Raw genomic sequence first — 16,645 nt, forward strand, 5'->3', positions numbered from 1 at the left:
CCATCCCTGTGTTTGTATACTGCTTTCAGAGATGAGGGGGACCTACAGTTTTAAGCCGAATCTGAGCGGATAATTTGAGAAAGCACTAAAACTAAACCCTTAAACTTAAACAAGTAGGTATGTACGACGGTCAGAGTGGAAACCCCATCCCGACTACCCACTATCCAGTGCCGATTGAAGCCACCAAAACTGGTTCTCCTGCTTCACCCTATTAGTTCAATCCTGTTTGGACACAGCCCTACTGAACCGAAGGAGCTCTGCTCCGCCTTGTGCCATAACGTCCCGATTGTACAGGAGTCGCCTCTCTACGGTTCGTCGTCTGACGTGGTAGATTAACGGAACTGCCAATCTATCCTGTACCAGACCGCATCTATCTAAAAAAAGGAATGCCTCTGGGGGAATGAAGCCGCTCAAGCGTGCACTCTCAAAATACTCGTCGTTCGGATAGAACGCGCCGAAAATTAAATTGTTAGTCGAAGACATAGCTCTTGCAATGTGACCTCCAACGAGTTTTATCACGAAATTTTCAATACTGTTGATTCGAGCCCCGTTGTATAGGACCTCGTTGGAATAGTAATGCACATAAAAAGATTCGGCTGTTCGATATAAGCCGGTACAGCGTCCTAAACACTGCCGCTCAAACACCCGAAACTTCTCCATCTTGGAAGGGGCAACGTTGAACCACACAGGACAACCATATACGATCATTGGCCGCTTGAGGGCCATGTAGCAAATTACCTTCACTCTGGAGCCAAGTCGACTGCTAAAATACAGCCGTTTCATCAGAGCGAAGGCTCCTCTGGCCCTGGTCAGAGGAGCATTTATATGTCTGTCGAAAAATTCACTACACTTTTGCTCGATAATGACTGACCGTGAAGATAAACGATGACCATCTTGTGCCAATTCACAGAATTGCCTCCGACTTCTGGACATTTATTTTCAGTTTCCAGTTGTCGCAATATCGCTGAATCTTGTCGAAATCACGCTGCTAAAGAATTCTAATAACCTCAACCTTTCGGGCCGTTCTGTATGCAATTAGATCGTCGGCGTACGCAATTGCTGAAGAGAATCGGCGAATTCACCGCTCCCTGTTGAAGACCATTTTTAATTGAAAATGTTGTGGTAGAAAACATGACAAGGGCTCTGGTTTGTGACAAACATAATGTTCAAGATGTTCAGTCACATTGATGCATCTATAAATAATAGTATGGGGGGTATATCTCTCTTTAACGAAACAAGACAGCATTGGGTTTTCGAAGTATTGAATTCCATGCGGAAAACGAATATGAAAAACTAAGTAATAAGTACTATCTTCAGCGAAACAATGTATTGGATTAGAAGTAGCAGACAGGAGATCTTTAATAAAAATGAGAAAGAGTGTTGGAGATAGAACAGAGCCCTGGGGCACACCATCATTTATTTGTGGTTTTTAGGTATTGAACTATTCAAAAATAATTACAAATCCAATAAAGTAGGGATTAATGAAAACTGAATGCACACATTTTCGATAAGAGAACCTGATTTCGAACCCTATCAAATGCTTCTGAAATATGAAGTGCAATAATCTAACTTTCTCCAAAGCGATGCAAGGATTTGCCCCACTGTTCTGTGAGATGAACCTTAAGATCACCAGTGGATCTATTGCTGTGAAAACCGTATTGTTAGTCATTAAGAAGCTTTCGATCTTCGAGATATTTCATGAGCTGATAATTAAGAAAGAAGGGACGTAAGTAAAATTGGTCGGTAATTAGAAAGGGGGAGGTTTTTTCCAATTATAGGTTTTATTTTTATATTTACAGATAAACATTATCATTTTTTAAGAGAACTTAATAGATTTTTACTTTATTCTTAGGCAGAAGACATACGACTAACAATACAAATAAATACGAACCAAAAAGCCGTCACGGATGCAATGGCAGTAACATATTTTTTTCATGAAATTTTAGATGACCACATCTCACATTTCCTGCTGTATATTCTTGAAAATCTTAGGAAACCAGTTTTTAGAGTCTTGAGTAGATTGTTGCTCAAGACCTTACATACCTTATCGATCACATGGCTTCAAAGAGAAAGAAATTGTCAGGAATTTTATTTTTAAATTGATTGTTCAATTGAGCCTTCAATTACAACAGCCTTATTTTAAGAAAATGAAAGCTCCCATTACACTTAAATTCCAGCCCTAAAATTGCACCAGACAAGGATTTAGTATTCAGAAACATTTTAATAGTCGTTCTTTTGTTTTTTCGACTGCTAAGTGCGACAATTCTGCATATTAACGAAGCCTCCGAAGTGGAAATTTGCACTGGAAGATAATTTTTCGATAAAAACCCAGATTATTTTGTATGCATTTCAAGGTCTGAATTAGTGAAAATACACAGTTGCTTTAATGATTTACCGGCTTGAATTCTTATTTTTACTGGCTTACGCTCTAAGTCTTTATCCAAAATATGACGTAAAGTGCTGTGAAGTACAGATATTCGTTTTTTTAAAACGTTTCGTCAACGCTACGGGGTACAACAGCAATATTTTCAGCTCTACTTGAGTGATGCTCACGATTTCAAATCTTCACATCCCAAAAGCTCAACTTATTTCATAATTTTCAATATTTTTCTCTGAGATGGCCAACAAGTGCTTGAATTTGAAAATTTGAAAAATTGTATTGTATTATAAAAGTGTGTTTCATTTTTAAACATGGTGTAGTCAAATGTCAAAATACGACAACTTCAAAAGTGACTGTGGCATAAGACAGAGGGATAAACTTATTTAATTTTTAGTAGATTCTTATTTTGTAATTAAAAAAAAATGTCTGTTTTATTCTTTTGAAAAAAAATCAGCAAATGTTAAAAAAAGTATTTGTTTTAAAAGATAAAATAAATTTGTCTTTAATTTTTGCAAAGATATTCGAGTCGAAAATCAATCAATTTTCCAACTTTTGTTAGCGTTTTGTTTTAGGTTTTTAATTTTTTGTAAAAACAAATTGTTACCTTTATTTTTTTTTCCAGAACTTTAGCAGATGTCAAACACGTTATTTTTGTATACATAAACTTATTTTGAATCTCGTACGTTCCCAAGCACACGCAGGCATTTCGATAAAAGCCTTTGATTTATTTTCTAGGGAGGCAACAGCCTAGTCACTGATAAAGCTTCAGTACCCATCAATCACCGAAATCAAGCATCAGTGATGCTGGTTCTCTACTCTCTACATTTATGTGCTGAGTAGTGTGTAATGTAATGTATTTTCTTGTAATTTGTTAAGTTAATAAAACCAATCACAATAACATCCTAAATATAATGTGTTAAAAGTTGATGGTCGATCAAATTGTCTCTTTTAAAGAATCAAAAATTCAAAAAACTTTCCTAAAAGCACATCACCAAATTTGTTTACAAATAGCTAATTTTTTGCCATCAGAACTCACTTCCAAATACCTCACAAAATCTACACAAATTCCGTACTCAAAGCGCTAATTACTTACCGTAAACAAATTACCTCTTGTTTTGAAATATGATGTACATGATTTCCACTTTTTTCAAAGCATATGATTCTTTGAACAAACAATTTCTACAAAATAAACTTTGACACACGTTTTCCAACTTTCCAGCTGAATTCCTTCAATTGGAATCGGAAAACGAAGTAAAAAAATCCATTTCATATACTGGCTCACCCTTTCCGCCCACATTGGGTTGGTTATCCACATCAGTTTAAAAAAAAAGGATACCAAAAAACATTTGTCACGTGTTGCCCGGAAGTATGCAATTCGCTCCCAAAAAAAACATCACTTCCTTTAAAAATGTTTCGTTTTGATAGTTTCACTCAATCTAAACAAAAATGAAATCCATACGGAATGCATCACGTATTCGAATCCAATGAACCAACAAGAGCAAGGATTGACTTTTGGGTGGACGTGAGTGGAAATTTAACAATAACAAAAAAAGAAAAACATCAAACTGTGTGTCCTTGACGGAATGTGGAAAAAAATAAGGGCACATAAAAATAAATTTTCCAAAAACAAAACAACTCACATAGAAAAAAATAAAAAAATCTATTTTAAAGAAAAAGGAAACAAAAGAAAACTAATTTAAAAATTGTATACAAAAGTTGATGCCATTGTTAATTAATCCTCGGAAAAATCCTTAAATAGAAATCAAACAAAAAAAAAAGAACAAACAAAATTTGTATCTATAGATTTTTGCAGATACCTTTTCGTCCTTAATTGATGAAAAGTCGGTTGATTTTGATTGATTGATGACATTATTTAATTTAAAAATAAAAAGTAAAGGAAAAGAACCATAACCCAGGTAAACCGGATATTGATTCTTCTTTTGCTATTCCTTCTTCGACTTTTGCACAGACTCCCCCCGCCCCCCTTTCTTCTTTCTTTGAGTATACATTTTATTCCACTTCAAAAGCTGCACAAACAAAATTTCAACCTTACCATCAACACGAGTTGTGTTGATCCTGCGAAAAGGTACGTTCAAAAATATGGGTTCGTGTACCTGTTGGATGCAGGCAGGAGGAGTGAGATTTTAAAAGGAATAACGAAGAAAATGGAGGATTTATGAGGCTTATCCTTTATACCGAACATATTTTTTCTTTTTATTTCACGCGACTTAAAGAATTCGTGTAAAATGGCAACAAATCCTTGAACAGAAAAAAGTAATAAAAAACAGAAACAAAATTTAATCCTAAGAGGAGGGGTAGTGGATTGTGGGTTATATTTTCATTGTTTGGAATGGAAGCACCCACTTGACCACAGAAAGTGAGAATGGCATTAGTTGGAGGACCTTACACTCGCAAACCCGACCCGCATGCACTTTATATCCTATCCTGGAACTCGATAGAGATCCCCATCAGCACCATGAATGAAATCGTGATTTATTAACGCCTAATTAAGAACAAATGTTTGCATGCCTCTATGTATAACATGCAAGGCTCAACAACTCACCCTCTCCCTGACCGTCAGACCTAGAGACCGACAGACCTTCAGGCTTACGATGACGACGACGACGCACAGTGAATCTAACTGCGATAAGGATATTCCAGGACATATGCATGCGGGCGGCCAGCGGCAGCGTTTGACTGTTGGCGTTGTGGTTGGTTAGTTATACATATATAAGTTATATTGAGTTGTTTAAATATTCCAGAGCGTTGATGGTAAAAAGAAGTTCGTTTGTGCAATAAATTTACTGAAATGGAACGAAAGCGAATCGTGATGTTTCGAAGTAGCTTTAAAATTACCTACAACACACATAAAGCTGGTGAACATTTTGGATTAGACAAATGAGTCTGTTGGCAATAATTATACAGCAGCAGGAGCAGCAGCTTCGTGATGTCTGGTGCTAAATGGCAAAAAAGGTTAAACCTCTGTCTTCGTATAGTTCTATACATAATGTTCATGGGATGGACACATAGACAGGACACAAAGTGACATCGGGGTGTGAAAATTAAAGGACGACAATTCGTTTTTGACATTCAAGAGGTGATTCATGATGATTGTTTCAATTGTGTTTTTAATTAGAAAAAGGATAAGAGGGCGTATCATTCTTAATTCTCAAAAAAGGAGAGTTCTTTGTTTTAAAATTTCGAGTTAGAAACTACGATAAAAATCTGATTTTTTTAATTCAAAAATATTTCAACAAACATTTGTTTATACATAAATGGAACACTATACGAAATTTTTAATTAATAATCATAATCATCATTAAGATTAAGATGAAAACCTTATTATTTGTGAAGGCTTTATGAAGTATGTTAGAGCTTTTGAGAATTTTAAATTTAGTAAATAATAAAAATAAAATTTTAAAATTAAAGTTTAAAATATTTAACTTTTTATTTTTTTTTGCTTCTAACATGTTAATAGAGATTGGTATTCAGGAACGGAAGCAGCTCTACGGAATGGTTTTACTTATTCAGAATATTTTGAAACTGATAATTGAGTACAACAAGGTTGCCTTCTAAATTCACTCCTGTTTTCACAATGTTAAAACATCAATAATTTTCCAATGAATTCCGAAGAATTAGCGGAGGCCCCAGACTGCTATAAAGCAGACATCACCGCTATCCCGGAAATACGATTTGCTATGGTGACTGCTACCGAGAAAACCAACAGCGCTTATTTGGATGCAGCTTTGTCATTGGACCCAGACTTATCAAGATAACCATTCGCATCAAGACTTGGTTCGTCAACATAAGACTCATATGAGAAGGATGAGCAATGTAATATCTACCTCTACCTCTACCTCTGACGTGTTGAGTTTCAAGCAGCCACCAACAATTAACCCCTGGTGTGATGAGGAATGTCAGCAGGCAAAAACAGTAGAACAAAATGTGCAGTTGAACCTAAATTCACAAGTTCATAAACCTCGAACCGAAGGATACAAAGACGAAAACGGAACCATCATAGTGCAACAGCAGTCAATTCTGAATATTTGGAAGAACCACTTCTGTATAACGGCGTCGACGAACCGAATTCCGCTGTCAGGCAGGATGATCCAGTCAACATAGATGACGAAAGCCAACAACAGCTAACAAAGCCGCTGGAGCGGATGGCTAGAATGCCGAGCTCTTTAAAGCAACTGCAGATAAGTTAGTTAGGAGCATGCACCAAGTTATTTTTAAGATATGGTCGGGTGGAACCTCAGTGTTGTTTTTCAATCCTGAAAAAAGGAGACCCTCTAAACTGTACCAACTATAGGAATCAGGCTACTTAACATCGCCTACAAAATCTTCTCTTCCGTAATATGTGAACGTCGAAAGCCCATCGTCAACAACCTGATAGGTCCTTATCAGTGTGGTTTTAGACCAGGAAAGTCCACAGTTTTCAAATATTCACATTACGGCAGATCCTGGAAAAAACTCAAGAACACCAAATCGACACCCACCATTTTTTCATCGATTTCAAGGCCGCATATGACAGTATCTTTAGGGACGAGCTGTATAGAGCCATGTCAAGTTTTGGCATCCCCGCCAAACTTGTCCGTTGGTGTAGGATGACCATGGAGAATTCACGCTGTTCCATAAAGGTTGGAAACAACTTAACAGAACCTTTCGATGTAAAAAAGGTTTTAGACAAGGTAATGCACTGTCATGTGATTTTTTTAACATCGTGCTTAAAAGAATAGTGCAGAGCTCACACGTCAACATTAGAGGCACTATCTTTCAAAAGTCTCTACAATTAATCTTAAATAACCGCAAGAACTCAGCGTGATGTCAAGGGAGCTTTTGTCAGTATTGTGGCAAATATGGGTTAAACAATTAATGAGGGCAAAACAAAGTACTTTGGGCCTTCGAGAGGGCCTACAACACCGATGTCTCGGTAAAAACGTCACCATCGACAGTCATTACTTTAAGGCAGTCAAGGACTTTGTCTCCCTAAGCTCCGCTATTAACGCAGAAAACAACACCATTGCTAAGATCAAACGAAAATAACTCTTTTTAACCGCTGTTTCTTTGGGCTAAGAAAGCAATTGAGTGGCAAAGCACTCTCTTGAAGGACCAAAGTGTCCCTATATAAGACCCTCATCATCCTCGTACTGCTTTACGGTACAGAAGGATGGACTATGACAAAAACGGATAAAAGCACCTTGGGTCGTTTCGAGAGAAAAGTTCTTGTTGTGATCTACGGTCCCGTATACATAGAAGCGGAGTGAAGGAGACGATGGAATGACGAGTTGTACGGGCTGTACAGTGACCTAGACTTAGCCAGAAGGGTAAAAGACCAACGAATAAGATGGCTGGGTCACGTAGAGCGTATGGAAACCAATGCTCTAGCCCGAAAAGTCTTCGAATCCACACTTTGAGGACAGTGCCACCTTAAAAGAAGACTGCGTATCAGGTGGCACAATTGGAAAGTCACCTCACCCAACTTGGAGCGTGAAACTGAAGACATGTAGCTAAGAACCGACATGGATGTAGAATTTTGTTGGGTGAGGCCCTAGTTCACACAGGTAAGAAACGATCTTATCGTACTTACAGAATTTCCAGAAAGCCCCCAACTTATAATAAATAAGCTAAGTACTGTGATCAATGAGGCCTTGCAAGAAACTTCAACAAATCGAAAGTAATGGTCTATAGTAGATATACAAGGAGCCAAAACATATACAATTGGGCGTTCAATGGTGTTAATTTGGAGATTGTAGATGAGTATAAATATTTAAGTTTGCTTTTAAAATCTTGAAGCAGGACTTCCTAAATTATAAACTATATACATACAAACTCAAGTTGCAGATCGATGACATCGTGAAGGTGCTACTTCATCAAAATGGTTTTGTATGAATTGAGAAATACGGTGACGCTGGGTAGGTGTCAAAGTGGAAACGTCTAGAAATCGGTAGTGAAAAAATTGTTTCTACCGATAAATGTAATCCAAACTGGGTTACATATTATGGTAACAGAATTTATGTTAATATTTTATGAATACTATTCTATATAAAAGTTAACGACAGAGACATAAATTTAAATGTCGAAGAATGAAGAATTTGAAAATTATTGAATTTTATTATCAAAATGCGTGCTCAGTTAAAAAAGTTAATCGCGCGCTTCTTCCATTTAATTGTGTTCAGCGCAGCGTCGAAGCTCATTTTTGGCTCAATGGGTACGTAAATATGCAGAATTGTTTTGAAGTGAATATCAGCCAAAAGCATTGGAAGAGCAACCAATGCATCCAGAGAAAATAACATTTTGGTGCGGTTTATGGGCTGGTAAAATCATTGGACCGTACTTCTTCAAAGATGAAATCGCAACGTAACTTGACTTGCATGACATGTAGTTTCAACAAGACGGTGCTACCTATATGCCACACAACACACGCAACATTGGACTTATTGAGAGGCGAGTTCAGTGAAAATTTTATTTCACGTTCCGTACCGGTCAATTAGCCGCCTAGATCGTTTTTATCAGGCTATGTTAAAGGAAGATAACATTGAAGCATTTATTCGTGAGATACCGGGAAATGTTGGAAAGAGCATGCCAAAATTGGACAAAGCGGTTGGGCCATTTCCGTCGCAGTCAACGTCAACATTTCCATGAAATAATCTTCCAAAATTAAATTATATGGACCGTACTATCGATTCAAATAAAGATTTCATTTTTTGAATTGTATGTGTTTTTTTAAACTTTCCTAAAGCTTTTAAAAAATCACCCTCTATTATAAGAAATATTGTTGCTAACATTAGATAAAACTTTTAGAAAAAACCCGGCTGATAGTTTCAAAATAAAAAAGAGGCTGGGATGCGACCCACGCTGATAACTTCCCATCCCGTCTGTCGATTTGTCTTGCTTTTGAAAAGCTATTTGAGTCGAAAGTACGAAGTTTTAGTATAGTTTTTTTAAGAGTTTTATTTTTTGTAAAAAAACAGTCAATTCGATTTTTTTCAAACTTGAACTAAATGTTGACAACAAGATTTCTTGAAAGATAAAAGTAAATTAAAACCAATATCTCAAAGTTTTGAAAAGATATTTGAGTCGAAAATCAATTTGTACCAACTTTGAGTAATGTTTTTTTTAGATTTTTATTTTTTGTAAAAAAAACTGTCAATTTGATTTTTTTCAAACTTTAACTTAATGTTAAAAACAAGATTTTTTGAAAGATAAAAGTAAATTAAAGCCAATATCTCAAAGTTTTGAAAAGATATTTGAGTCGAAAATCAATTTTTACCAACTTTTGTACATTTTTTTTTAGGTTTTTATTTTTTGTAAAAAAACTGTCAATTCGATGTTTCTCAACACTTTTCAAAATGTTGAAAACAATATTTCTTATAAGATAAAATAAGCTTTAAGTCTAAATTTCAAGTTTTTTAAAAGATATTTGAATCGATATTCAATTTTTACGAACTTTGAGTAATGTTTTTTTTTAGGTTTTTATTTAAAAAAAAAAAAACTGTCAATTCGATTTTTCTCAAAATCTTAGCAGATGTCAAAAACATTATTGTTCGTCGCACAAAATTGTTTTAGAGATGAAATCATATTTCAGTCGTAAAATTTTGGAGGTGACAAATTTTTTTTCAGTTTTATTGATTTTACAATTACAATATATTATATAAAATTTAATTCAAGTCTCTAGCGTTTTTGGTTCGTAAGATATTTAGGGTTAACCAAAATTTTCACCTTTTTTTCAAACTGCTATGGTAAAAAAACCACCCACGCAATTTTCTTGAGAGCCCTTTCTGCATCTTTCTGCCTTATTGTCTGTATAACAAAATTTATTTGAAGTCGATATCTCTCTTGGTTCTTGAGCTATGGACGACGAAAAAAACGTCGCGAACGTACGGACGTACAAACGTACGTACACACGCACGCACAGACATCTTTCTTAAAATCTTTTATTTCGACTCTAGGGACCTTGAAACGTCGAGAAATGTCAAAATTTTCAATTTGACAAATCGGACCCATTACAATAACTTCCTATGGGAAGTTAAAAATAAAATGAAAAAGGACGGAGTTTTTTATACAACTCTTTTTTTGGATCTTGTCTTTTCGACAGCCGTCATTTGATTGATATAGAATTTAGTTTGTCTCATTTTAGTAAAAAAGACTTATTACAAAAATAATTGGTTAATTCACGTGACTTAAACGAAACAATCAAATTATTGTAAAAAACTTTTATTGAACGTATTATCTCGAGTAGTGTCGTAAACATGTAGCGGAAAAGGTCTTAGGATTTAACCCCATTTGATTACTTTTTGTGGGGACATGTGAAATCGCTTTCAAAACGCAAATGAGCCCGTAGACAATTTCCGGCTTGGAAGAGGATATTCGATTTGTTATTGCTGACGTGTTCGGATTTTTTTCGCTCCAGCACTTGCCAGAAATCATTTTTAAAACATATAATAAATCTAAATTCTTGGTCATAACATTAATTAAAAAATACCATAAGCAAATGTTTAATAGAATTAATGAAACATTAAACTCTTTGAAAAATTACGATTTGTTCCTGCTGCATAAACAAAAAAATAATTTCTAAAAGATTTTGATGCCCTGAATTCAAATCTCGCCATTAAATATTCTTATGTCACGAATTTTCATATGTACATGTCTCAAAAAGACGTTTGTACGTTTTTTTTCTTATAAAAGGTTGTATCAATAGAACTTGACGCGAAAGATTGATTTTAAAGTAAAATTCGAACTTATGCCATCGAAAACCTACGTAAAAGTATAATTTGATTGTCACTACATTCCCTTGTTGAATTGAATTTGTTTCTATAAAGAAATGATTCATAAAATCCTTTAAGGACAAATATAAACTTAATTAGCTTTTATTGTATAACACTAAAACCTAATGGTTAAAAAACCAAATTTTAAAAATATCCTTAACTCTCATTTTAGAGTATGACGAAAACCATAATTTATTCCTCTTATTCTTGCTATCATGGTACAAAAAAAAACCTTAAAACTGTTTGCACTCAAAAATATTCACCCTTCCGCTCTCAAGACCATATGAAAAAATGCTGCGAAAATATTCATATGCATATTAAAGCTTCCAAAATAAACCGTTTTGTGACCATCATTACACAGACCTTTCACGGAAAACAAAACCACCCCAAAAACTTAATGTTTATTTTAACTCAGTCTCATTAAAAAAGGATAATTTTAAAGGTTAACCTACTGCGCTACCACTGATGCTACTGCAGGTACAAATCGATAACATCCTGCTGGTGTCCAACCCATAAAATCTTTTAATGAATGCACCATCGTATCATCACAAAAACAACAGCAACAACGACGCTGACGACGACAACGACCGATTATTTTTTTTCATCACATTTTTTCCCTCAGGACATCGAGGATGGATGCATCAGTAACAAGGAGTTCGTGTGTTGGCGGCGGCAGTGGTGTCATACTTTATGGCCCGGACGATAAAAAATAAATCACCTCGCCTTTGCAGAGACAGGCCAGAGACCAGACCAGACGAGGCCAGGAGCAAGATAGAAACACAGCATCCTTTAACGCTCTTTTTCACGGTAAGCGATTCTGCAACGAATCTTCATTGCCAGGACGTATACTCTTGCATGTCCTTTATGTATATTTTTTTTTATATGGAATCCTATCCGACGAAGAAATAAAAACGTGGATAGAAGAATATACAACGCTTCAATTCAAATTGAGCATCCGACGTTATTCATTTTAATTACCCTAGAAGATTCACAGTGCAGTCACGTATCAGACTTCGGCAAAACAAACTCCAATTAAGCCTCATTTTCATTTTTTGTCTTGTAACCAACGAGCAGCGATAAATAGGGTAGAGGCTTGAACTACTTTAAGTAAAATAAATTGGTTACAAGACATCAAGCGAAACTTAAGTTCGCGTACAAAATCATCAACATTTTGAAACTTGCTACAGTTTTATTTCTTACCAAAAAATCTTACATTCTGTCTGTTATCATCTGAAGGACTATTTATTAACTGTTCATTGTAATGAAAGTTTTGAGATAGCAAAGCTTTCTAAAAATTTATTGACATGCGCACTCTGAAAATGAACTCAAATGAGAATTTGAATTCTGTATCTCAAAAAAAGGCTCTTGTACTTTAAGATGTTGCCCATAATAGAAGCGTATTAGAAGCACTTTAAAATTATAGCATTGGAATATTAGCTCTTCTAAGTTAAACAATATAAAGTCAGAACTTTGTTATCTAAGATATCTGAATCAACAAGTGGCTAGTTCAGTTTAAGACAACAAGAAATCAGAACAAATGTTTTGATTTTTTATTATGGCTACGTCCATTTCATAAAATTTGTTTCGTGTTTCTTAAGTTCTCAAAATTTTACTATTTTTAAAGGTTTTTATTAAAAAAGTTTTTGAATTAATGCTGGAGCGATAAACTATTTCTGAAAAACGGCTTTCGTTGATCCAAAAATGTAATTATAGTTTGTATGTTTTTAGTATAATAAGTTAGAAGCTAAATTTTAGAATTAGATATCTTGATCGATGAGGGTTGTAATTTCAAAATCATTTGTTATAAATTCCTTTTCATATTTACAGTAAAACTCCTTTGTTATGGTTCCAAAAACTTTGAAATACTTAAATTGTTATTTCGGGAAAAAATTGAGAACTTGTATTATAAAGAAGGAAACCAAAATATTTGTGTTTATTTATTTGTTTGACAGTAAGAACAAGTTTTTTGTGAGAGTTTAAAAATTATAAGATATTAAATAATGGCAAAAAGAATTTAGCTTCCCATAAGAAGTTATTGTAATGGGTCAAACTATGGGCCTTGAAAATTGCAACATTTCTCGACGTCCATACATTTGTACGTTCGCTAAGTTTTTTTCATCGTCCATAGCTCAAAGAGATTTCGACTTCAAATACATTTTGTTTTACAGAGAAAAATGCAATTGGGTAGTTGGTTTTTGACCACATTAATTCAAAAAAAGGTGACGATTTTGGTAAACCCTTAATTTCTTACGAATCAATAACGCTAGAAGCTTGAATTAAATTTTATATTATTATATTATAACGTGATACCATGATTATATTTTTGGAAAAAATATCAATAAATGTTTTTTTTTAAATCAAAAAAACTGAAAAAAAATATTAGTCACCAAGAATATTTTACCAAAAATAATGATTTCAGCACCAAAATAAATGCGTGTGACGAAAAATATAGTTTCTGACATAATTCGAATTTTGAGCCTAAAAAACAACATTACTTAAATTTGGTAAAAATTAAATTTCACCTTAAATATCATTTCAAAAATTTAAGATTATGGCTTTAAAGTATTTTTTTCTAAGAAAAATTGTTTTTAATATTCAATCAATTTTTGAGAAACATCGAATTTACAATTTTTGCTAACAAAAAATAAAGACCTAAAAAGTAAAACAATACTAAAACTTGGTCAAAATTTACTCCCAGGAAATGTTGCTTTCAAAATTCGGTAATTTTTTTTATAAAAATCCAACATTCAGCTTCAATTCATAAAAAATTAAAATCTACAGAAAACAGTACGCAAAATTGTAAAAAAAAATGATGTTCGGTAGATTTTGAAATCTAACTATTTCATCATTATGGGGAATATTGTTGGTAATCATTTTTCATAATTCAACTGACTTTTTTCACAAAAGACGAAAGTCTACAAACATTTTAATCAAGACAAATAAACAGATGGGATGAGAAGTTATCAGTGTGGGTCGCATTCTATCATCTTTTTAACTTCCCACAGAAAGTTATTGTAATAGGTCCGATTTGTCAAATTGAAAATGTTGACATTTCTCGACGTTTCAAGATCCCTAGAGTAGAAATAAAAGATTTTTAGAAAGATGTCTGTACGTGCGTGTGTACGTACGTTTGTACGTCCGTACGTCCGTACGTTCGCGACGTTTTTTTCGTCCTCCATAGCTCAAGAACCAGAAGACTTCAAATAAATTTTGTTATACAGATAATAATGCCGAAAGATGCAGAAAGGACTCTCAACAAAATTGCGTGGGTGGTTTTTTTACCAAAGCAGTTTAAAAAAAAGGTGAACATTTTGGTTAACCCTAAATATCTTACGAACGAAAAACGCTAGAGACTTGAATTAAATTTTATATAATACATTGTAGATATCAAACAAATATATTTTTTGAAAAAAATCCATTTAACGGTTTTTTTATAAATCAAAAAAATTTGTCACCTCCAAAATTTTAGGACTAAAATATGATTTTGTCTCCAAAACAATTTTGTGCAACGAAGAATAATGTTTTTAACATCTCATTAAATTTTGAGAAAAATCGAACTGTTGACTTCAAACTAACTTTATCTTATCAGAAATATTGTTTACAACATTCGATAAAATTTAAAAAAAAAAATCGAATTGACAGTTTTTTTACAAAAAATAAAACTCTAAAAAAACAATACTAAAACTTGGTAAAAATTTACTTTCGGCTCAAATAGCTTTTCAAAAATTAAAAATATTGTCTTCAAACTTATTTTATTTCACAGAAAATATTGTTTTCGATAGTCGGTAATTTTTATATAAAAATCCAGCAGTCGGTCTTTTCATAAAAATAAAATCAACAAAAAATAGTACGCAAATTTGGTAAAAATTGATACGAGTACATATAGACAAACTTTGAAGCAAGGCAAATCGACAGACGGGATGGCAAGTTATCAGTGTGGGTCGCATCCCAGCCTCTTTTTTCATAATTAAATCAGAGAGCTCTGATCATACTCCGCTCAGAACTATGAACTAAAAACGAAAAACGTCGTATATTTGTTTGGTCATCTTCCGAGGTTACAGTTTAAACCGAGTTCCAAGGAATAGAAGCGAATTGGTTTTCAGGCAAAATAGTTCATATTTTTTTTAATTCCGGAAGGTTTTTGTTGTGTCCGTAATAAATTTATTTATTCATTTTTTCATCAAGATAATATTTAAAAATCTACAATTAGACTACTAGATAAATATTTACATGTGTACAATTTATTAAATACTCTTAAGTTAAATATAAATACTTAAAATATAATAAACATGAAAGATATATCTAAATAAAATAAAAATAATTATATATAATTAATTTGTTCATACATAATCAAAATATAAAACTAATTGAAATGAAAATACAGTAATAGTTTATTTTTCATAGAAGATCTACTTAATTGAAAATTTAAAATCAATACAATTTAAAATTAGGTTCGTTTCTGTGACAAAGCGGGTTATGGGTTCATTTTTCGCGTAATATACTCTGTGTATATCTTCTCGAATCAAACAACGAAGTGCATTTGATATAATATGATAAAATATCACTTATAAACATCACAGAAAACATTGTGCGTCTGTTTTTAAGCGATTGAATAGCTAAAACTTGGCATTTAGTTTTGTATGATGTATTTTCGATGTTCAATTCTCTTAGATTGAATGTTATAAAAAGGGTTCCAGATTACACAACAGTATTCCAAGATTGGTCTAATATATGAGGTAAAAAGTGCTTTGAGAGTAAAAGGGTCTTTAAAGTCTATGCTATTGCGTTTGATAAAACCGAGCATGGAATTTGCTTTGGATACACTAAATTCAATGTGCTTAACAAAGTTAAGTTTATGATCAAAAACTACACCAAGATCTTTCTTCTCCCTTACTCTTTCCAGAACTTGATTCTCAATTTTGTATTCGAAGATGATTTCAGAAAAGTTGCCGCAAAAAGAAAAAACTTTGACATTTAGCGACATTTAAATATAATTGGTTTTTCGTGCACCCTTGGGATTACTTCGAAATATCGTCTTGTAAGAGATGACAGTCATTGAAAGATTTTATGCAACGAAAAAACTTTGAGCCATTGGCGAAACGAAGTTGACTAGAATTAAGGAAAATACTTGGTAAATGATTTATACAAATTAGGGAAAAAGGGGTCCAAGATGGCTACCTTGGGGCACACCAGATAAAACCAAAATTGGTTCTGAGAGAACTTCGTCAAAGCAAACAAATTGAACCCTTAAGATAAGATTCCAAGCGTTTCAAAAACTTAGAATGAAAACCAAAGCTTTTTAATTGCTTCATTAAAATAGAGGGACTTACTCTATCAAATGTCTTTGAAAAATCGGTATAAATTACATCAATTTGATGTCCTTTTTCGAGATTATCTAAAACTAGCGGCCCGTCCCGGCCTCGCACGGGTAGACATAAATAAGTACAGATATTTAAGTTATACTTATAAGCATGCTAATTAAAACGACAATGAAAAA

At 33.6% G+C, this 16,645-nt stretch overlaps 1 protein-coding gene across 1 annotated transcript in view; it reads right to left on the reverse strand.

Moving 5' to 3' along the window:
• Positions 1-4,112: 4,112 nt before the first annotated feature.
• The window catches only part of LOC129951494 (uncharacterized), a 29,146-nt gene continuing 16,613 nt past the window's right edge, over positions 4,113-16,645 (reverse strand). The window contains exon 4 of the mRNA XM_056063683.1: positions 4,113-4,130. Within this exon, the coding sequence (XP_055919658.1) occupies positions 4,113-4,130 (18 nt within the window). The remainder of the gene's footprint in view (positions 4,131-16,645) is intronic.

Source organism: Eupeodes corollae, chromosome 1 (assembly GCF_945859685.1).
Source record: "Eupeodes corollae chromosome 1, idEupCoro1.1, whole genome shotgun sequence".
In the NCBI taxonomy this organism is placed as follows: domain Eukaryota; kingdom Metazoa; phylum Arthropoda; class Insecta; order Diptera; family Syrphidae; genus Eupeodes; species Eupeodes corollae.